The following is a 21,409-nucleotide window of genomic DNA, read 5'->3' as shown; positions in this document are numbered from 1 at the left end:
CTGCATACCCATCGCAACACTGGTTGATGCGTATTTATAAAACCCACTTAGGCCTCACTCCCCCCTATCTGAGATATCTACTGCAGCCCTCATCCTCCACATACAACACCCGTTCTGCCAGTCACATTCTGTTAAAGGTCCCCAAAGCACACACATCCCTTTGTCGCTTGTCTTTTCAGTTTGCTGCAGCTAGTGACTGGAACGAGCTGCAACAAACACTCAAACTGGACATTTTTATCTCAATCTCTTCATTCAAAGACTCAATCATGGACACTCTTACTGACAGTTGTGGCTGCTTTGTGTGATGTATTGTTGTCTCTACCTTCTTGCCCTTTCTGCTGTTGCCTGTGCCCAATAATGTTTGTACCATGTGTTGTGCTGCTACCATGTTGTGTTGCTAACATGTTGTTGTCATGTTGTGTTGCTACCATGCTGTGTTGTCATGTGTTGCTGCCTTGCTATGTTGTTGTTTTAGTTCTCTATGTAGTGTTGTGTTGTCTCTCTTGTCGTTGTAAACAAGAATTTGTTGTTAACTGAATAGCTTAGTTAAATAAAGGTTAAATAAAAATAAAATGTAAGGGATTAAGGGGATTGGATGCATGTTTTAAATAAACGCCCCACAAGAGAGTAGAGCTGAATGGAGAGCGAGAAGTTCTCCGCTGAGTTTATAAAACTGTAAAAATAGTGTTTTATGTACAATATTTTAAACAAAATTAGGTTGCATTTACACCCGTGCCTATTGCAGAATGCAGCCTTTTGACACAGCATGTCCTAATGTGTCACGTCCTGATGTCATTTTCTATAGTAGAGTAGGTCAGGGCGTGACAGGGGGTGTTTTGGGTGGTTTGTCTATGTTTTCTATTTCTATGTTTTAGTTCTAGTTTTTCTATTTCTATGGTTTTTTTTGGGTGGGGGGGTTGATCTCCAATTGGAGGCAGCTGGTCCTCGTCTCTAATTGGAGATCATATTTAAGTAGGGGTTTTTCTTCCTGGGTTTTGTGGGTTATTATATTTTGAGTAATGTTTGTTTCTCTCTGCGTCACAGTTTGTTGTTTTGTCATTTTCAGTTATTTGTGTATTGCAAAGGTTTCACGGATTTAATAACATGTGGAACTTCAACCACGCTGCACTTTGGTCCCCTCTATACGACAGCCGTGACATAATGCCAACTTTCATCCACATTTGCATTAGTCCCCTCGTTTGGTGATTGGCAGACCTACAATATGTTTTAGCAGGGAAGTTTGGTTAGGTGACCTTATTGTAATTATGAAAATAATTTTGTCAAACAGATTGTGAACCCAAAATTGTAATTTAGATTCTAGAGAGGGGACAATAAAAATTCAAATAATTTGGTTAGTGTGTCGGGGCAGATTTATGTAATCTTGTCTAGGAGATGTTATTATCTATTTACTTAGTTTGATCAGTGGAACAATTATCATTCTTAACAATGGGCTAAAATATACGGTAATTACTGTGCTTGTCAGCAAGGACACTACTGTTATTCCCCAAACTTATTTTATTATTCCACTTCTTACCAATTTTGCCATTGTAATCACATATTTTAAATCTCATATGCCTACTTGTGTCTTTGAAAATGAATTATGTGAGGCAATGTATTTGTGCAGCCATTCATGGACAGTTTTGAATAAGTTATACAAATAAGCACAGGATATTAAATGCTCCAGGATTCAAATATAATTTTTGCCATTTTAGTATTGTGCACATGCTAGGCAGCTCAAAAACGCGTCTATGTAGAGTACGATGATGACAAGGATATTCAGCTAGTAGGCTCAAACCACCTGAATATTGATATTCATTCGATTTTTCTTGAAGGTTTGGTAATTTAGAGAAATTAATGGTTATAACAAGAACATTTTCAAACACCCATCACTTGGGAAACATAGATCAGGAGTGGCCAACCCTCCTGGAGAGCAAGCAGAAGTTTCTTCCAGACCCATTATAAAGAGAGAGTTCACCCAAATTACAAAATGCGAAATGTTTGTGTCCTTACCTTGAAAGCAGTCTATGGACAAGGAGACTGCAATCTATGATTTGGTTACCCACTGCCATTAACCATGAATATTTCCTGTACAGAGCCTTGGTGTAGTTGTAACAGTCCGCCGGCACGTGGCATACAACTTTCTACCTGACAACAGGGATCAATCCCTGCTTCCACCTTCGCACTGTTTCTGGTATTTGCCTGTCTTCCGATCTCATTTCATTACTGTCAGAATAAACTGTCAAACCACCGAAAGATATGCACAAAAAAATATTATTATACTTTAAATTTCATCCCCCAAATATCGCAAAGTAACAAAGTCGTCCAATTTTGAGTGTTCATTTAATGTTCAAAGCATACTGAATACACCTGACCTGTGTTTTTATTTTATTTTTTAAATCCACTCTGGTCATAGGCCTAATGTCAAAATGCCTCGAATTGTAGGAAATGAGCTTTGAAACAGTAGGCTACAATTTTACCTGTCTAGGGGTTGTACTAGGGGGGAATGAAATTCACATAGCAAATCTCACCCCAAGCTTTCTTCAAGAGTTGGTAGCCCTGTTCTTATGTTATTGAGCTTGAACTGATATTTTGCTGTTGTGTAGATGGTGATATCTTCTCATCCCAAGACATGAAATGAATCCAAATCAGGTGTTTTCCGTCTGCCTTTAAATAAGAAAATAAAGCCTTCCCTTATATTCCCCTACATGTCTGAGTAGGGCTAATGGTATGAAAATGTTTGGTCACAGTATTAACATGCCACAGCATATCATCAGAGAACAAAGATTGTGTTCTTTTCAGCTAGCCTATATGCTAATACTTTGTGGCTTATTTCCATGCATTTACTATAATTCACTTCTCTTTTTGACCTGCACTGTTAGAGGAATTTTACTGTACCTTGCAATTAAATCTGCAACCTTGTGTATGTGACTAATAAACTCCATAATATAGCAAGGACAATGTTGAGGAAGTTTAAACAGGATACTGTCAATTATTCTAGTCAATTATTTACTTTTTAGATTAATGAGTCATTTTAGCTGAAGGATCTATAAATATGCCTGTTTTTCCATCTGCCAACCCTTTCTCTTCTCTGGACAAGAAACTGAAAGGAAACTGCATTCCCCACATTGTTCAAATGTTCGCTAAACCATGGGGAAGGAGCATGATCTTTTCTATTTCTCTCTCTCTCTCTCACACACACACACACACACAGAAACACACACCTGACTCACCTCACCTGGTATGCTTTACTAATTTACTCACTGGGAAGTCCGGAGGAATCCAAAGAAAGGAGTCATGATTCATACCATCACCTTGCCTGGATAATATGTCACAATGAAATGCCAACTGTAAAGACAAAGTTGCACACAAAATACACAATGTCATCAATTCAATTAACACACGCTACTGTTTTCCATTGGGTTGGACTGGTTGTTTGACAAGGCAGCACACTCATCACTTACATTTACATTTTGATTCAGTGATTCACTAGTATTAATTATGAGTCACTATTATTGTACTGTACATGTCCATACTTGTCTGCTCATGCCCATTGCTCAGTGTTTGTGTTTCTGAAACTCCTGCCCTGTGGAGTTTTAGGGATTCCCATACATGCCCTCCCTCCACCCTGTCCTCCTCCCTTCCCCCAGTAAGATGCAGATTATGGGGTTTAAAGTTGAGTTTCCCCTGAAACTCCCATCCACATATCAGACATAATCTAACTGCAGCACTAGTGTTGTGAAAAAAGTTTATATTCCAATGTTATAAGACATTTTTTGCAGAAGATAGTTAATGGAGATTTGCTGTTCTCTTTGTTGTGAATATGAAAATATTCTCAGGCTGAAACCTGTGTGTGTGTCTTTTCTGCACGCACACTCAATATTACTGTTTCAGTGCAGACAACCCAGGGTTGTGTAATAACACAGTCTCCCATCTTTCCATGCACAGACGTTGTTGTTCCTCAAAAAGTACTTCATGTGCCAGGAGTTTCCTACCACATCCGGTCCACTCAGTCATGTGACTCCGTAGAACATCTAAAGAGAACATGTCAAAAAAGGACTATCATAACATGAGATAAAAGAAAGTAATGACCTTACATACCTAGACTTGAATTAAAGTCAGATTAATCATACGGTCTTGTGCCACAGTGGAATAAACATTTATTTTATTGCACTTCAGGTAATACTTGCCACCAGCCTCGTCAAATGATTGTCTTGCTATACAGGTTATTGATCAGATCATGGTTCACCCATACAGACAGAGAGACTCAAAATGGCAACAAACTGGTCTTCTTTTCAAGTTCAGCTGGGTCATTTCAGACGTGCCAGTCATTAGTCATGTTCTGTCAGTAAGGTCAGACAAACAGTGGTTACCACCACTAGTGTGTATGTTCCTGTCAGTGTGGTCTGGTAACACATGGAGATAGTTGCTATGTTTCTTTTGAAGAGAAATGTACCTTGATGTGTATGATTGTGTTTCTTCCTGTGTTGTGCAAGTAGAAAGACCCCTGGATTTCACTATGTTGTTCACACCACACACATTAAACAACAGTCGATTGGTATCAAGGATAAATACAGTGCATTCGGAAACTATTCAGACCTGTTCCCTTCTTCCACATTTTGTTACGTTACAGCCTTATTCTGAAATGGAAGAAAAAAAAAAAAAATCCGCTGATCAATTTTCACACAATACCCCATAATGACAAAGTGAAAAACAGGTTTTTATTTGCAAATGTATTAAAAATAAAACACAGAAAAACTTTATTTAGATGAGTATTCAGAACCTTTGCTATGAGACTCAAAATTGAGCTCAGGTGCATCCTGTTTCCATTGATCACCCTTGATGTTTCTACAACTTGATTGGAGTCCACATCAGTGGTAAATTCAATTGATTGAACATGATTTGGAAAGGAACACACCTGTCAATTTAAGGTCCCATAGTTGACAGTGCATGTCAGAGCAAAAAACAAGCCATGAGGTCGAAGGAATTGTCCGTAGAGCGCCGAGACAGGATTGTGTCGAGGGACAGATCTGGGAAGGGTACCAAAAAATGTCTACAGCAGTGAAGGTCCCCAAGAGCACAGTGGCCTCCATCATTTTTAAATGGAAGAAGTTTGGAATCCACAAGAGCTGGCTGCCCGGCCAAACTGAGCAATCGGGGGAGAAGGGCCTTGGTCAGGAGGTGTCCAAGAACCCGATGGTCACTCTGGCAGAGCTCCAGAGTTCCTCTGTGATGGGAGAAACTTCCAGAAGGACAACCTTCTCTGCAGCACTCAACCAATCAGACCTTTATGGTAAAGTGGCCAGACAGAAGCCACTCTTCAGTAAAAGACACATGGCAGCCTCCTTTGCCAAAAGGCACCTAAAGAACTCTCAGACCATGAGAAAGAATATTCTCTGGTCTGATGAAACCAAGATTAAACTCTTTGGCCTGAATGCCAAGTGTCATGTCTGGAGGAAACCTGGCACCATCCCTACGGTGAAGCATGGTGGTGGCAGCATCATACTGAGGGGATGTTTTTCAGCCTCAGGGATTGGGAGACTAGTCAGGATCGAGGTAAAGATGAACAGAGCAAAGTACAGAGAGATCCTTAGAGAGAACCTGCACCAGATCACTCAGTACCTGTCACGCCCTGACCATAGAGAGCCCTTGGTTCTCTATGGTGTAGTAGGTCAGGGCGTGACTAGGGGGTGATCTAGTATATCTATTTCTATGTTGGTGCTAATGTGGTTCCCAATTAGAGGCAGCTGTTTATCGTTGCCTCTGATTGGGAACCATATTTAGGTAGCTATTTTCCCACCTGTGTTTTGTGGGATATTGATTGTTAGTGTGTTTGGGCACTACGTCCTCATGGTCTTTGTAAGTTTTGTTATTTTGTTTTGTTAGTTTCACTTAAATAAATATGTGGCACTATACTCACGCTGCGCCTTGGTCCGCTCATTTCCAAGAACGTGACAGAATATCCCACCAAACCAGGACCAAGCAGCGTGTTCACCAGGTAAAGGAGTTTTGGACATGGGAAGAAGTGATGGGTGGATGTGAAACCCTTCCTTGGCGGCAGACAGAAGGTAATAATGGAGGACAGTGATGACGCCAGGGTTCGCGGCCACAGAAAGCCCAAGGACAACCCCAACATTTTTTGGGGGGTGGGCACAAGGGGTGGCCGGTCGAGCCAAGGAGAGTGCCAGAGCCTGAATGTCAAACTCTGGAGGAGCGTGTTGTCAGACCACGGCCACAGAAACCCCAAGATATTTTTTTGGGGGGGGCACATGGAGCTGGTGGCTGAGCTGCGGGAAGAGCCGGAGACTGTCAGGGAGGCAATGGAGAAGTTATGAGAGAGATGTTGTGCAAGTGTGTTCTGCTCAACATTCGACCAGAAGATCCGGTTAGCTGTCTGGTGAAACCTGTGTCAGCTCCACGCATCTGGCCTCCAGTGCGCCTCCCCAGTCCAGTACGTCCTGTGCCTGCTCCTCGCACTCGCCCTGAAGTGCGTGTTCCCAGTCCGGTATGTCCTGTGCCTCCTCCTCGCACTCGCCCTGAAGTGCGTGTCCCCAGTCCGGTAGGTCCTGTGCCTGCTCCTCGCACTCGCTCTGAAGAGCGTGTCACCAGTCCAGTGCAACCTGCGCCGGCCCCACGCATCAGGCCTCCCCAGTCCGGTACATCCTGTGTCTCCTGCTCGCAGTCGCCCTGAAGTGCGTGTCCCCAGTCCGGTTGTGTCATGTGCCTGCTCCCCGCACTCGCCCTGAAGAGCGTGTCACCAGTCCGGTGCAACCTGTACCGGCCCACGCATCAGGCCTCCAGTGCGCCTCCCCAGTTCGGTACGTCCTGTGCCTGCTCCTCGCACTCGTCCTGAAGAGCGTGTTACCAGTCCGGTGCAACCTGTACCGGCTCCACGCACTAGGCCTCCAGTGCGCATTCACAGTCCAGTGTTTCCGGCGACGGTTCCCAGTCCAGAGCTTCTGGCGACGGTTCCCGGTCCGGAACCTCCTGCAACGGTCCACGGTCCAGAACCTCCTGCGACAGTCCACGGTCCGGAACCTCCTGCGACGGTCCACGGTCCGGAAACTCCTGCGACGGTCCACGGTCCGGAACCTCCTGCGATGGTCCACAGTCCGGAACCTCCTGCGACGGTCCACGGTCCGGAGCTTCCAGGCAAGGCGTCCAGTCCAGCTCTAGGGCAGGAGCCTTCTTCTACGCCGATGCCCAGTCCAGGCACGGTGTCCAGTCTTGCTCCAGGGGGGGTACTGTCAAGCCCTTGGTTCTCTATGGTATAGTAGGTCAGGGCGTGACTAGGGGGTGAGCTAGTATATCTATTTCTATGTTGGTGCTAATGTGGTTCCCAATTAGAGGCAGCTGTTTATCGTTGCCTCTGATTTGGAACCATGTTTAGGTAGCTATTTCCCTGTGTTTTGTGGGATATTGATTGTTTGTTAGTGTGTTTGGGCACTACGTCCTCACGGTCTTTGTAAGTTTTGTTATTTTGTTTTGTTTCACTTAAATAAATATGTGGAACTATACTCACGCTGCGCCTTGGTCCGCTCATTTCCAAGAACGTGACAGTACCTCAGACTGGGGCGAAGGTTCACCTTCCAACTGGACAATGACCCTAAGCACACAGCCAAGACAAAGCAGGAGTGGCTTCGGGACAAGTCTCTGGATGTCCTTGAGCGGCCCAGCCAGAGCCTGGACTGGAACCCGATCTAACATCTCTGGGGAGACCTGAAAATAGCTTTGCAGCGACGCTCCCCATCCAACCTGACAGGGCTTGAGAGGATCTGCAGAGAAGAGGTGCTTCAACAAAGTACTGAGTAAACGGTCTGAATACTTATGTGATTGGTACTTCAGTTTTTTTTTTTAATACATGCAAACATTCTAAAAACCTGTTTTTGCTTTGTCATAATGGGGTATTGTGTGTAGATTGATGAGGAGATTAAAAAAACAAACATTTTAGAATAAGGCTGTAACACAACAAAATGTTGAAAAAGTCAAGTGGTCCGAATACTTTCTGGATGCACTGTAAGCAGACAGGAGTTTTCTAATTGTAATGCAGTTCTGTCTCATTAGGCCTATCATTGTACAGAGAGATAAAATATTTGACCAAATAAAATGTATTGACAGCCCTACTCAGCCAATAGGCTATATGATCTATTCTGCAAGTAGCCAACTCCATGCACTATAATCAGGCAAAATTATATTTTGCTTACTTTTAATCAACTAAATGAGTGAATAGTCTGATTTTATTTAGGCTATTATTTGCATTTATGTAGGATTATGCACATTTCTCAAAACTTCAAATGCCCTCTGCAGTGTTCTAACATAAACCTAATATGTTTGTTTTTTTAAGGGGGTTCGTTTCATGTTGGATAAACGGCCACAATAATGAAAATGCAGAATTGAAATATGTGACAGTGCAATCCGCCTGGAAATCCCCCACCCTGTGTTGACTCCTCCCCCTCAGGCACTGCTATAATTTAATGCTGGTGTATGTAAAGTTCTGAATTACAACAAACACAGAAGCCAGTGTCAATGGACCTTCATCGAACGAGAATCCTCAACCACATGGATTGTAACACTGATGGTCGACATTCTAAGGATGGGAAAGTTAAATCTTTCAATGAAGAGCGGCTGGACAGTGGCCTCGACTCTCTCAAAGATGAGGAATATAAAGTTGTCGCCTGTGAGCTCGAGCGTCTTCGTGTGGATTGTCCCCCACAGCAGAGAGACGAATGCGGCAATGAACCGTGGAAAGAACAAGTTTCAGAGGATGGAGACACGTAAGTTGAGAAACTATAATACCATCTGTGGACATTCAAGTTTTTGTTCCATGTCAGAAGATAGTTACACCAAGTCTACTATAAATAATGCATTATTATTGTTATTTTTAGGCTATATAGGTAACCTAACGGTTAGAGCGTTGGGCAGTTCACCTAAGGGTCCTGGTTTGAATACCCGAGCCGACAAGGTGAAAATCAATCGATGTGCCCTTGAGCAAGGCACTTAACTCTAATTTGCTTCAGGGGCGCCTTACTACTATGGCATACAATACATTTCACTGCACCTATCCGGTGAATGTGACAATATAAAAACAAATGTACGCTTATTTTTGTAGTTGAGTAATTTTTGCGCAATTGTGGGTGCCTTCCAGTGTGCAACAGTTATTGTTAGCATTTGCATGCAAAGCAGCCTCTAAACAATGCACAAGGAAGGTATTGGGGGGAGTTACAGTCAGAGTGATTATTATGGTCATTGTGGACTGTACGTAAACAAAAGGCTATCAGAACGGAATGTACTATGGCCGGGGGTCAAATGGGCGGCGCTCACACTCTGCCCCAGCCGGGAAAGTCCCAGGCCTCGTGCCAGAAACCACGCGCTGCAACGTATGCCAGTGCGTCAAGCCACCACTAGTAGAAATAGCTTGAGGGGGAAAAAGTGTGAAGTCTATGAAGTGCTGCCGTTTTCTCATTCTACATTTTAAACCCCTACATGTCATATTCATTTATTTTGTTGAGTAATCTGAGCAGTTAAATAATACATCCTTTTTTTTCTTATTTCTTTTTAAATCTATGCAGGCTTCTCCACCTTGCCATTATCCATGAAGCCAAGGACTGTGCAAGGAAGATGATAGAGCTGTCATGCAATGAGCCTTTCCTCAATCAACATAACTACCAGAGACAGGTAAATACAGCTAAAACCTGCATAGGTAGAATACAAGGTGTATGTACGAGAGAGTGAAGTAGATGCACACTTAAAATAAAGTTTTTCTGTGTGAGACCCATACTTCCAGTTCCTAACCAAATCCCTCCTCCCCCATAGACTCCTCTCCACCTGGCAGTGATCACAGAGCAGGCTGAGATAGTGGAGCGTCTCCTGAAGGCTGGCTGTGATCCCACGCTAGTGGACGACAGTGGCAACACAGCCCTTCACATCGCCTGCAGGAAGGGCTCTCTCACCTGCTTCAGTGTCCTCACCCAGACCCAGGGCTGCTCTACCCAGCTCCCAGCCATCATGGCCACGCCAAACTACAGTGGTAAGAAGGGTCTAGTCTATTTTCTGTGACTTGTTTCAGCTGGTAGGGAACCTGTGGCCATACTGAAACTAAGCAATTACTAAATAATGTTTAACAACTGCAGTAATTACAGTTACTACACAGGTATAAGGGCAGCTTAATGTAAAGTGTTATCCTTTTCTCTGACCATTGGTCTTCCTCTGCTCTCTGTTTCAGGTCAGAACTGTTTGCATCTGGTCTCTATCCATGGCTTCCTCTCGCTAGTGGAGAGCCTTGTTGATCTCGGCGCTGACATCGATGCACAGGTATGCATGCAACAACTTAGTCTTTCTTCAACCCTACCCTCACAATAGTCCACTCATTTGACTATAATGCCATGCACATTTAATAAAAAGCATCCAAATGCTGTGTATTTTCCGTTAACTTATTTGGTACTTATTTGTCCCTTGGTGTTCCAGGAGCAGTGCAATGGCCGCAGCCCTCTCCACCTGGCTGTTGACCTACAGAACCTGGACTTGGTGCTGCTCCTGGTCAGTAAAGGGGCGAATGTCAACAGCCTGACCTATGGCGGTCACACGCCGTACCACTTGACCTACGGACGCCAGAACGCCTCCATCGAAAGAGAACTGTATGAGCTGACGGCTCAGGAGCTGAGAGAACTGCCAGACAGTGAGTCTGAGGACAGTGAGGAAGAGGAGGGACAGTCTGATGATGAAGTGGTGAGTGTGACTTAACTCTGATGTGAGTTTATTTGGACTGTGAGTGTGACTGCTTATGTAGGGTATAGGGTTTTGCCATATAGTTCTGTAGTGATACTAAACTGGGAAAACGGTTCAGCATATCTAGCTGTATGTCATGAGTGAACCCAGCAGATTAGACGTTTTAGATAGTCATGAGTGAACTTTGGTTCTAATCCACCTTCTCCTTTCCTTTCGCAGGTGACATGTTGGTATGATGACGTTCAATGGAATGGGTGCCATTAGAAAATAGACCACAGAACCTCCAAAGAACAGTAGTACAGGCAGAGACAGAAGCTCATCTGTGCACAGGCTTTAGCTTTGGTACAGTCGCATGCCGAAGTGGTGCCAACCTCAGAGGTAGAGGATGGCAGAAGACTGGTACAGCAGGGGTACAACAGACTGACAAAGTGATGATGGACAGTGTCAACCACTGAGAAGATGCTAAATAAACAAAATGGATGCCAATAAACAAGTCTTTATGGCTCTGAGAGACTCATTATCACAGCATACATCCAACCAACGATGTAATAACACCTACATGTATTATATTGTAAATGGATGTGAATACAAAGATTTATATTTTTAAATGCGTAAAGTTTGACTATTGTAAATGCTTTCCATTGTTTGTGGAAAGGTAAAGCAAGCCACACACTCCAGTAAATTAAAACAATACATATTTAACATTGCCTTGATTTCTGGTGTTTTTCCATCTGTTGGAGATTGATGAAAAAATATGGTAATTTTTCAGAACTTCAGTCATATTTCTTTACGAGACTGAATCATGCAATTATGTTAAATAAATTACACATATGCTGAAAGGTCATTGTTCAAGACGAACACACTATTATGCAGATAAAATGGCACATCACAAATGCCTGAACAGAATAAGGGACTCAAGTCCCAAGACGCTGGTCTATCAGGCTTGTGAATGAGTTACAGCCATATGATGAGCTGTACCATCTATCCATAGACTTGTATGGGTCATTTGTAATGTTATTATAGCCGAGTACACTGGCATTTCCTGTAAGGGTGGGACCAAGACTGGCAGCAGTGAACAATTTCCCTTGGGAGTCAGAGCTTCCCAGACATGAGGAACTCTCAGATGTTTACTGTGATTAAAGTCATGTGATGAGGGATATACAGTAACTTTGATTACCTGTGTGTGTGTGTACAAACAGTCTGGTAGAACTCCGAGACTATTGTCATGCGTATAAGTACAAGCTTAAAAGCTCATGGGAATCCTACCACTGAGCTTCTGATTTTCATACTACAAAGATGAGTCATTTTGCCTTGTCGGTCTACTTTTCAGTGGTGTATTCTCAAAGAAACCTCTGCAGGTGAAGGCAAATTATTTAGTCATAGCATGCTCCCTCAAAGCCTGAAGTGATCAGGAAACACAAGAGGGACAGCCAGGCCATTCAGAAAAGAGTCCCGAGAGGGAATAAGAGAAGCTCATATGACTCGGCATGACAAGGAGAAATGACAAAGCCTTCGGATGGAAAATCCAGACCGTCTTCATGAAGGGGAATATACAGTGCATTTGGAAATTATTCAGCCCCCTTGACTTTCTCCACATTTTGTTACATTACAGACTTATTCAAAAATTGACTAAATATTTTTTTTCTTCATCAACCTACACATTTCCCCATGACCAAGCAAAAACAGCTTTTTAGTATTTTTTTCAAATATAAAAAAACCCTGAAATATCACATTTACTTCAGTATTCAGACCCTTTACTCAGTACTTTGTTAAAGCACCTTTGGCAGCAATTACAGCCTTGAGTCTCCTTGGGTATGACGCTACAAGCTTGGAACACCTGAATTTGGGGAGTTTCTCCCATTCTTCTCTGCAGATCCTCTTCAAGCTTTGTCAGGTTGCATGGGGAGCGTCGCTGCACAGCTATTTTCAGGTCTCTCCAGAGATGTTCGATCTGCTTCAAGTCTGGGCTCTGGCTGGGCCACTCAAGGACATTCAGATACTTGTCCCGAACTCACTCCTGCATTGTCTTGGCTGTGTGCTTAAGGTCATTGTCCAGTTGGAAGGTGAACCTTTGCCCCAGTCTGAGGTCCTGAACGCCTTGGAGCAGGTTTTCATCAAGGATCTCTCTGTACTTTGCGCCATTCATCTTTCCCTCGATCCTGACTAGTCTCCCAGTCCCTGAAAAACATCCCCACAGCATGATTCTGCCACCACCATGCTTCACCGTAGGGATGATGCAAGGTTTCCTCCAGACGTGACACTTGGTATTCAGGCCAATGAGTTTAATCTTGGTTTCATCAGACCAGATAATATTGTTTCTCATGGTCTGAGGGTCCTTTAGGTGCCTTTTGGCAAACTCCAAGGAGGCTGTCATGTGCCTTTTACTGAAGAGTGGCTTCCGTCTGGCCACTCTACCATAAAGGCCTGATTGGTGGAATGCGGCAGAGATAGTTCCCCTTCTGGAAGGTTCTCCCATCTCCACAGAAGAACTCCGGAGCTCCATCAGAGTGACCTTTAGGTTCTTGGTCACCTCCCTGACCAAGTCTCAGAGCTCTACGGACAATTCCTTCGACCTCATGTCTTGGTTTTTGCTCTGACATGCACTGTCAACTGTGGGACCTTACATAGAAAGGTGTGTGCCTTTCCAAATCATGCCCATTCAATTGAATTGACCACAGGTGGACTCTAAATCAAGTTGTTGAAACATCAAGGACAATGAATGGAAACAGGATGCATACTTATGAAAATGTGAATACTTATGTAAATGTCATCATTGAAGATGAGGTAATTCCATTTTAGGTGATTGCTAAAAATCAGAGTTGTCTTTGATAAGACATTTGTGGATGTGAGTATCAAGTTTATAATACACATATGCTTACAACCATTTCAAGAATGCTGTACATCCAGCAGTCTAGAACAGGGAATAAGGGGATCTTCAATCCCATTGCTCAACTTTCAAATATTATTGTATTGCATCACTAATGTGCTGAGCTGTGTGGACAATTTATTTCAAAAGATCTGAATCCACTTGCCTTTGTTAATAAGGAAAATAAGACATTCAGGGATTTCTATAGCACACACACAATCATGGTGTCAAATAACAGTCAGCATAAGGCTTTGGATCTATGCACCATATCTGTATGGGGAAAGAAAACTCAAATCCTGGTAGGTTTCTCGAAAACATTCTCTTTAATTGAACAGCGTAAATGTACAGCAAAAAAGAAGTCGGGGCTTTCGTTCTGAAGATCAGCGGTAGTGTTCTCTGTCATATATCTAGGGTAGTCTCCCCTCTAGACTGGAACACATGGAAACACTCAATCTCGCTCTGACAGGGACACAAGGTGGACATCGATCTCGGTCTCTGTCAGGATCCTGCAAATGGAGAGAGAAATACTGATTCTGCCTGGTTCTTTGTACATAACCTATCTGTCCAGTGTATACTTGGTGTTTACACGACATACAAAAAAATATTACATTTCAGATTACATTTCTATTTACACTTATGACTTCCTATGTTATTTTCTGTGCCAACCCCCGAAAAGTTCCATCACTATTAAACAATTCCCATGGAGACTCACCTGAATTTAGGGTCTTCCGTTGTAATGACACCAATCTCTAGCTCGGAGGGCTTGAAGTCAATGGACAGTACCGTAGACAAACAAGTTATCGCAGTCTGTAAACAGAAGAGGATGAAACTCAAACTACTTCAAATCGGGGACTAGTTTGCTGATTTAGGTTTTATTATTCTACACGCCAAGGGGTATGGTATTTTACCTCGATTGTTTGCGCAAAGGTCCAGTCCAGTTTTTTCTTGACCTTTTTCTCCAGGAAGGTGGTGGCCTCTGTCTGTTTGACCCCAGCAGCGGTGGCCTTGAAGCCACAGTAGTATCCTGCAGGGTCACACTTATACACTTGGGGACCACACTCCTCATCCACACCAATCACTATCATGCCTGCAACAATGGATTAAAAAAAACTATGCATTAAGTGAGATCAAAGGCCAAAACATCTTAGCTAAGAATGCAACTTCCTTACTCTGCATTTCCCCCCCAAAAATACATTTACATTTTAGTCATTTAGCAGACACTCTTATCCAGAGTAACTTACAGTTAGTGCATTCATATTAAGATAGCTAGGTGAGAACCACATATCGCAGTCATAGTAAGTACATTTTTCTTCAATAAAGAAGTTATCAGCAATGTCAGTGCAAGTAGGAAAAGTGCAGTATTTTACGGGGAGGGGGGATAAGACAGATGTCTTATTTAAGATACTCTTTGAAAAGGTAGGGTTTCAGACGTTTTCATAAGATGGGCAGGGACTCTGCTGTCCTGACGTTTTTATTAGTGAGGAACAACAGTCGTACTGTTAATTTTAAACCAGCAGGTTCGGTTCACCTCCAATAATTTGAAACCACTTATAGTCCAAGATTATTATTATTTTTAAACAGATTTGTAACACTTACAGCAACCCAGAGGTCTCATCTCAGCGTTCTGTGTGTACACCTGAGAGATGTCAGCCATCCTCTTACACAGCATGTCCACTGGGATCTCATAGCCGTACTTGTACTTCCAGTTGGCTGCTTCGTAGCGAGCTCTCTGGACTTGAGACTTGCTGTCAGCTGAAGACAAATGAATCGGTTATTATTTGTCATTATTACAGAAATTAATTAATACACTCCATTAAGTTAAGTTAATCTTCAGTGTGCATTGGATATTTCAACATAAAATATTTCCCACCCGTCATTCCGGACATGACACAGCCAATGTTTTCTGTGATTTTGAATAGGTGTGTGACTGTGGAGGCATCAAGAAGCTTGTCCTGTGGGAGAGATTGAAGAGTACATCTCATTACGGCCTGTAACATCGCATAAGCATATTGATAACAGAGCAATGAATAAGTCATGAAGGGTGTTCTTACTGGAACTTTCTTCTGTGTGACGACAACTGCACAGTCTTGTCCTCGGATAGCTAATGAGGTAAGGCCACCTTGATTGATAGCCTTGAATGCATATTCTGGGGAGATAAACACAACAGTAAAAAATTATGCATCACTCCAGGCTGTTGTTTATGGGAGAGATAACATATTCAAAGCGGCAACTTCTGTCAAATAACGTGAAACGAGTAGTTCTTAAGTTAGCAAATTTCAAGCGCAGCAGGAACTGAATTTTAACGTTAGCTAGGATAGCTACTTAGCTGGCTAACTAGCTAATTGATTACCTACAAGTTAGCAAGCATAATCAATTACTTACGCGTTAGGATCTGACAATGTTAACATACTTTATTCGTTCACTGACAGAATTAAACAGCTAGCTAGAGATAATATGCTTAACTTAAGTAACATGTTCCTTAATTAACATTACTAGCTAGCTAAATTACTAGCTTACGTTAGTTTGCTACCGGTGATGACTGCGCAAGTTAGTATTTTTTCTTTTCTTCATAACGATCCCATACTAACCGACTTGGTAGAGTCTGCCCTCTGGAGAGAAGATGGTAATATGTCGGTCAAATCCTGCACTCGACCCTCGGGACATTGTGTTGGTAAATATGTATAAAAGTTGAAACTGAAAATAGAACCGCTCAGGGAAAAAACGATGCACGGCAATGACCCCCGGAAGTAGTTCTCGGGAACAGTAGATTCCTGTTTGGGTCAAGCGAATAAGGGGCGTGGTTTACTCACACTGGTTTGATGAATGCTTTTTTTTATATATAATCTAGGACTCAAAGTGATTGCGTCTTTCTTTTATTATTTTTTCACGTTATATAGTTTCATTAAGGAACACTGTATTTTACAGTTTGTGAAGATCAAACAGAAGCAGGTGCCTTATTTTACCCTGGTGAGACAAAGCCACTTCTGGGGAACTAAATAAGTATATCTCTCTGCCCCATTCTCATCATAGTGGATGTGACAGGAGCCTCCATTTGTCTGGACAATGGTGTCATAACTTGATATCCTCTGAAAAAAAGTAACAGAACACCACAAGAATTATAATAACCTCAAACACACGCATGCCATGTATTTATTTATTTGTGGCTCCCGAGTGGCACAGCACAGCACTGCATCTCAGTGCTAGAGACATCACTACAGACACCCTGGTTCGAATCCAGGCTGTATCCCTGTGCGATAGGGCGGCGCACAATGTTCATTTTAGGTCCTCATATAGACAACATGAATTTATGCATTGATTTGTAATAAATAAGCAAGTTCCATCTCTCTTTTACTCTCACCTGGAATCGTACACTCTTTCTCGGAGTGTAACTGCTCAGCACCAGCTAGTGCCCTCTCTGCCACTTGAAGAAGAGGCGTCGAGTAGCACCATCGGGCAGGCAGGCCTTGTGGTCCCGCATCAGGTCCCGGCTCAAAGTTACAGTGGTTCCCAGAGTGCAGTGTGACATACAGAAGGAAAGGGTCATCCTCAGAACTGTCAAACAACCAGAGGTGTCAAGATCCAAACAAACCCAAAGAATACACAATGTATTGCACACAAATACACAGAGTGGACAAAACATTAAGAACACCTTTCTAATACTGCATTGCCTAATATGATCCTCCAGAAAGCTTTGGTTTGTAAAGACATAGGACTGAGTTTGTAAGACAGAGTATACAGCTGAACTCACATGTCAGTGAAAAAGCAGTGGGCCTTCTGCTGGACCAGGCTCATGTCATGTCTGTCCCAGCTGAGTGAGGGCCGCTGCATGTGCTTCCTCCACAGGACCAGAATGACCAGGCCCTGTCGCTCCAGCTCTGACACCACGACCAGGAGCTGCATGTAAACACAAAGACATTTAGCCATCATCACTTATGTCACACCATGGTCCTTTTAATTAGGACCCAAACAGAACACAATGTATTTGAAAGGACTATTCATTTCTTTGCAAATTTTAACAAAATGTTTGTTGCATGCCAGCCTTAATAAACATTATTTTGCTTTTAGAAGATCAACAAAGGTTAGCCAATATAATGCATTGCATTTAGGGTGAGCATTCTCCTATCCTTGTAATGTAAGATTTTTATGAATGGAAGAACAATGCATTCGCCCATTGGGATGAATACTCAGTCCGTCATGTGTTAATACCTTCATTCACTTCCTCTTTAGGGAATTTCCCTGGTTGAGTCTGTGACAATTGACACATATTATTATTTTTTAAAACTTTGTTTAACTATGCAGGTCAGTTAAGAACAAATTCTTATTTATGATGACGGCCTACATCAGCTGTAGAGAAATTAACTATCTCAATGCTTAACCTTTGTTTTGGCTTTTTTTGGTATTAACTATTGGTTTACTCAGGTAGGGTTGCAAAAATCCAGTAACTTTCCCAAATTTCCCTGGTTTTCCAGAAAACCCAGTTAGAGTTCCTGGACAACCCTACTCAGAGGTGATGATGATGGGAGTTCTTTTCTACAGGATATTGCATATTTTCCACTTTTGACAAAAATTTCATAAAAATAAAAATAGTCAAGTATTTTTAAAAAAGCATAATTTTTATACTGAAATAAAATATAAACTCAACATGTAAAGTGTTGGTCCTATTTTCATGAGCTGAAATAAAAAATCCCTGATATTTTGCATACACACAAAAAGCACATTTCTCAAATTTTGAGCACAAAATTCTTTACATTCCTGTTAGTGACAGGTGTGACATATCAAGAAGCTGATAAAACAGCATGATCATTACACAAGTGCACTTTGTGGCAACAATAAAAGGCCACTCTAAAATGTGAAGTTTTGTCACACAACACAATGCTACAGATGTCTCAAGATTTGAGGGAGCGTGCAATTAGCATGCTGACTGCATATTAGCATAATGTTAGCATGCTGACTGTCCACCAGAACTGTTTCCAGAGAATTGAATGTTAATATCTCTAACATAAGCCGCCTCCAACGCTGTTTTCGAGAATTTGGCAGTAGGTCCAACCTGCCTCACAACCGCAGACCATGTGTAACCATGCAAGCCCAGGACCTCCACATCCGGCTTCTTCACATTCTGGATCGTCTGAGACCAGCCACCCAAACAGCTGATGAAACTGAGGAGTATTTCTGTCCGTAATGAAGCCCTTTTGAGGGGAAAAATGAATTTTGATTGGCAGGGCCTGGCTCCCCAGTGAGTGGGTAGGCATATGCCTTCCCAGGCAACAACCATGGCTGCGCCCCTGCCCAGTCATGTGAAATTAGGGCCTCATGAATTTATTTCAATTGACTGATTTCCTTATATCAAATCAAATCAAACTTTATTTGTCACGTGCGCCGAATACAACAGATGTAGACCTTACAATGAAATGCTTACTAACCAACAGTGGAATTTTTAAGTAAAAAATAGGTATTAGGTGAACAATAGATTAGTAAAGAAATAAAAAAATAACAGTAAAAAGACAGTGAAAAATAACCGTGGCGAGGCTATAACAGTAGCGAGGCTACATACAGGCACCGGTTAGTCTGGCTAATTGAAGTAGTATGTACATGTAGGTATGGTTAAAGTGACTATGCATATATGATAAACAGAGAGTAGCAGTAGCGTAAAAGAGGGGTTGGGGGGTGGCGGGACACAATGCAGATAGTCCGGGTAGCCAATGTGCGGGGGCACCGGTTAGTCGGGCTAATTGAGGTTGTATGTACGTGAATGTATAGTTAAAGTGACTATGCATATATGCTAGAGGGTAGCAGCAGCGTAAAATAGGGGTTGGGGGGGGCACAATGCAAATAGTCCGGGTAGCCATTTGATTACCTGTTCAGGAGTCTTATGGCTTGGGGGTAAAAGCTGTTGAGAAGCCTTTTGGTCCTAGACTTGGCGCTCCGGTACCTCTTGCCGTGCGGTAGTAGAGAGAACAGCCTATGACTGGGGTGGCTGGGGTCTTTGACAATTGTTAGGGCCTTCCTCTGACACCACCTGGTGTAGAGGTCCTGGTTGGCAGGCAGCTTAGCCCCAGTGTAGTACTGGAACGTACACACTACCCTCTGTAGTGCCTTGCGGTCGGAGGCCAAGTAGTTGCCGTACTAGGCAGTGATGCAACCAGTCAAGATGCTCTCGATGTTGCAGCTGTAGAACCTTTTGAGGATCTGAGGACCCATGCCAAATCTTTTTAGTTTCCTGAGGGGGAAAAGGCTTTGTCGTGCCCTCTTCACGACTGTTTGGTGTGTTTAATGGATTTATTGTCATGGTGTACATTCTAGTTTGTTGGTGATGTGGACAACAAAGAACTTGAAGCTCTCAACCTGCTCCACTACAGCCCCGTCGATGAGAATGGGGGCGTATTCGGTCCTCCTTTTCCTGTAGTCCACAATCATCTCCTTAGTCTTGGTTAAGTTGAGGGATAGTTTGTTATTCTGGCACCACCCGGCCAGGTCTCTGACCTCCTCCCTATAGGCTGTCTCGTCGTTGTCAGTGATCAGGCCTGCCACTGTAGTGTCTTCTGCAAACTTAATGTTGGTGTTGAAGTCGTGCCTGGCCATGCAGTCGTGGGTGAACAGGGAGTACAGGAAGGGACTGAGCACGCACCCCTGGGGGCTCCAGTGTTGAGGATCAGCGTGGCAGATATGATGCTACCTACCCTCACCACCTGGGGGCGGCCCGTCAGGAAGTCCAGGATCCAGTTGCAGAGGGAGGTGTTTAGTCCCAGGGTCCTTAGCTTAGTGATGAGCTTTGAGGGTACTATAGTGTTGAACGCTGAGCTGTAGTCAATGAATAGCATTCTCACATAGGTGTTCCTTTTGTCCAGGTGGGAAAGGGTAGTGTGGAGTGCAATAGAGATTGCATCATCTGTGGATCTGTTTGGGCAGTATGCAAATTGGAGTGGGTCTAAGGTTTCTGGGATAATGGTGTTTATGTGAGCCATTACCAGCCTTTCGAAGCACTTCATGGCTACAGACGTGAGTGCTACGGGTCTGTAGTCATTCAGGCAGGTTGCCCTAGTGTTCTTGGGCACAGGGACTATGGTGGTCTGCTTTAAACATGTTGGTATTTCAGACTCAATCGGGGACATGTTGAAAATGTCAATAAAGACATCTGCCAGTTGGTCAGCACATGCCCGGAGCACACATCCTGTTAATCAGTCTATCCCTGCGGCCTTGTGAATGTTGACCTGTTTAAAGGTATTACTCACATCGGCTACGGAGAGCGGGATTACACAGTCATCCAGAACAGCTGATGCTCTCATGCATGCCTCAGTGTTGCTTGCTTCGAAGCGAGCATAGAAGTGATTTTGTTCGTCTGGTAGGCTTGTGTCACTGGGCAGCTCTCGCGGCTGTGCTTCCCTTTGTAGTCTGTAATAGTTTGCAAGCCCTGCCACATAAGACGACTGTCAGAGCCGGTGTAGTACGATTCAATCTTAGCCCTGTATTGGCGCTTTGCCTGTTTGATGGTTCGTCGGAGGGCATAGCAGGATTTCTTATAAGCTTCCGGGTTAGAGTCCCGCACCTTGAAAGCGGCAGCTCTTCCCTTTAGCTCAGTGTGAATGTTGCCTGTAATTCATGGCTTCTGGTTGGCGTATGTACATACAGTCACTGTGGGGACGACGTCCTCGATGCACTTATTGATAAAGCCAGTGACTGAAGTGGTGTACTCCTCAATGCAATCGGAAGAATCCTGGAACATGTTCCACTTTGGATAGCAAAACAGTCCTGTAGTTTAGCATCTGCTTCATCTGACCACTAGACCGAGTCACTGGTGCTTCATGCTTTAATTTTTGCTTGTTA

At 43.2% G+C, this 21,409-nt stretch overlaps 2 protein-coding genes across 2 annotated transcripts; one reads left to right on the top strand and one right to left on the bottom strand.

The window, feature by feature from the left end:
* Nucleotides 1–8,474: 8,474 nt before the first annotated feature.
* Nucleotides 8,475–11,429, top strand: LOC115162129 (NF-kappa-B inhibitor alpha). Its single transcript, XM_029713131.1, has 6 exons — nt 8,475–8,771; nt 9,567–9,672; nt 9,811–10,024; nt 10,220–10,308; nt 10,462–10,722; nt 10,942–11,429. Exons 1-6 carry the CDS (start codon nt 8,524–8,526, stop codon nt 10,984–10,986), a joined length of 963 nt encoding a protein of 320 aa, XP_029568991.1. The 5' UTR covers nt 8,475–8,523; the 3' UTR covers nt 10,987–11,429.
* Nucleotides 11,430–13,888: 2,459 nt separating this feature from the next.
* Nucleotides 13,889–16,340, bottom strand: psma6a (proteasome 20S subunit alpha 6a). Its single transcript, XM_029713129.1, has 7 exons — nt 16,177–16,340; nt 15,640–15,734; nt 15,459–15,540; nt 15,185–15,340; nt 14,497–14,675; nt 14,301–14,395; nt 13,889–14,094 (listed from the first exon to the last, which is right to left on the bottom strand). Exons 1-7 carry the CDS (start codon nt 16,250–16,252, stop codon nt 14,037–14,039), a joined length of 741 nt encoding a protein of 246 aa, XP_029568989.1. The 5' UTR covers nt 16,253–16,340; the 3' UTR covers nt 13,889–14,036.
* Between the last annotated feature and the right edge of the window lie 5,069 nt (nt 16,341–21,409).

The sequence above is a fragment of the Salmo trutta genome, chromosome 25 (genome assembly GCF_901001165.1).
Source record: "Salmo trutta chromosome 25, fSalTru1.1, whole genome shotgun sequence".
NCBI classification, from domain to species: Eukaryota; Metazoa; Chordata; class Actinopteri; order Salmoniformes; family Salmonidae; genus Salmo; species Salmo trutta.
Note: the sequence above shows the minus strand (reverse complement) of the source record. Positions and strands in the feature narration are given on the sequence as shown.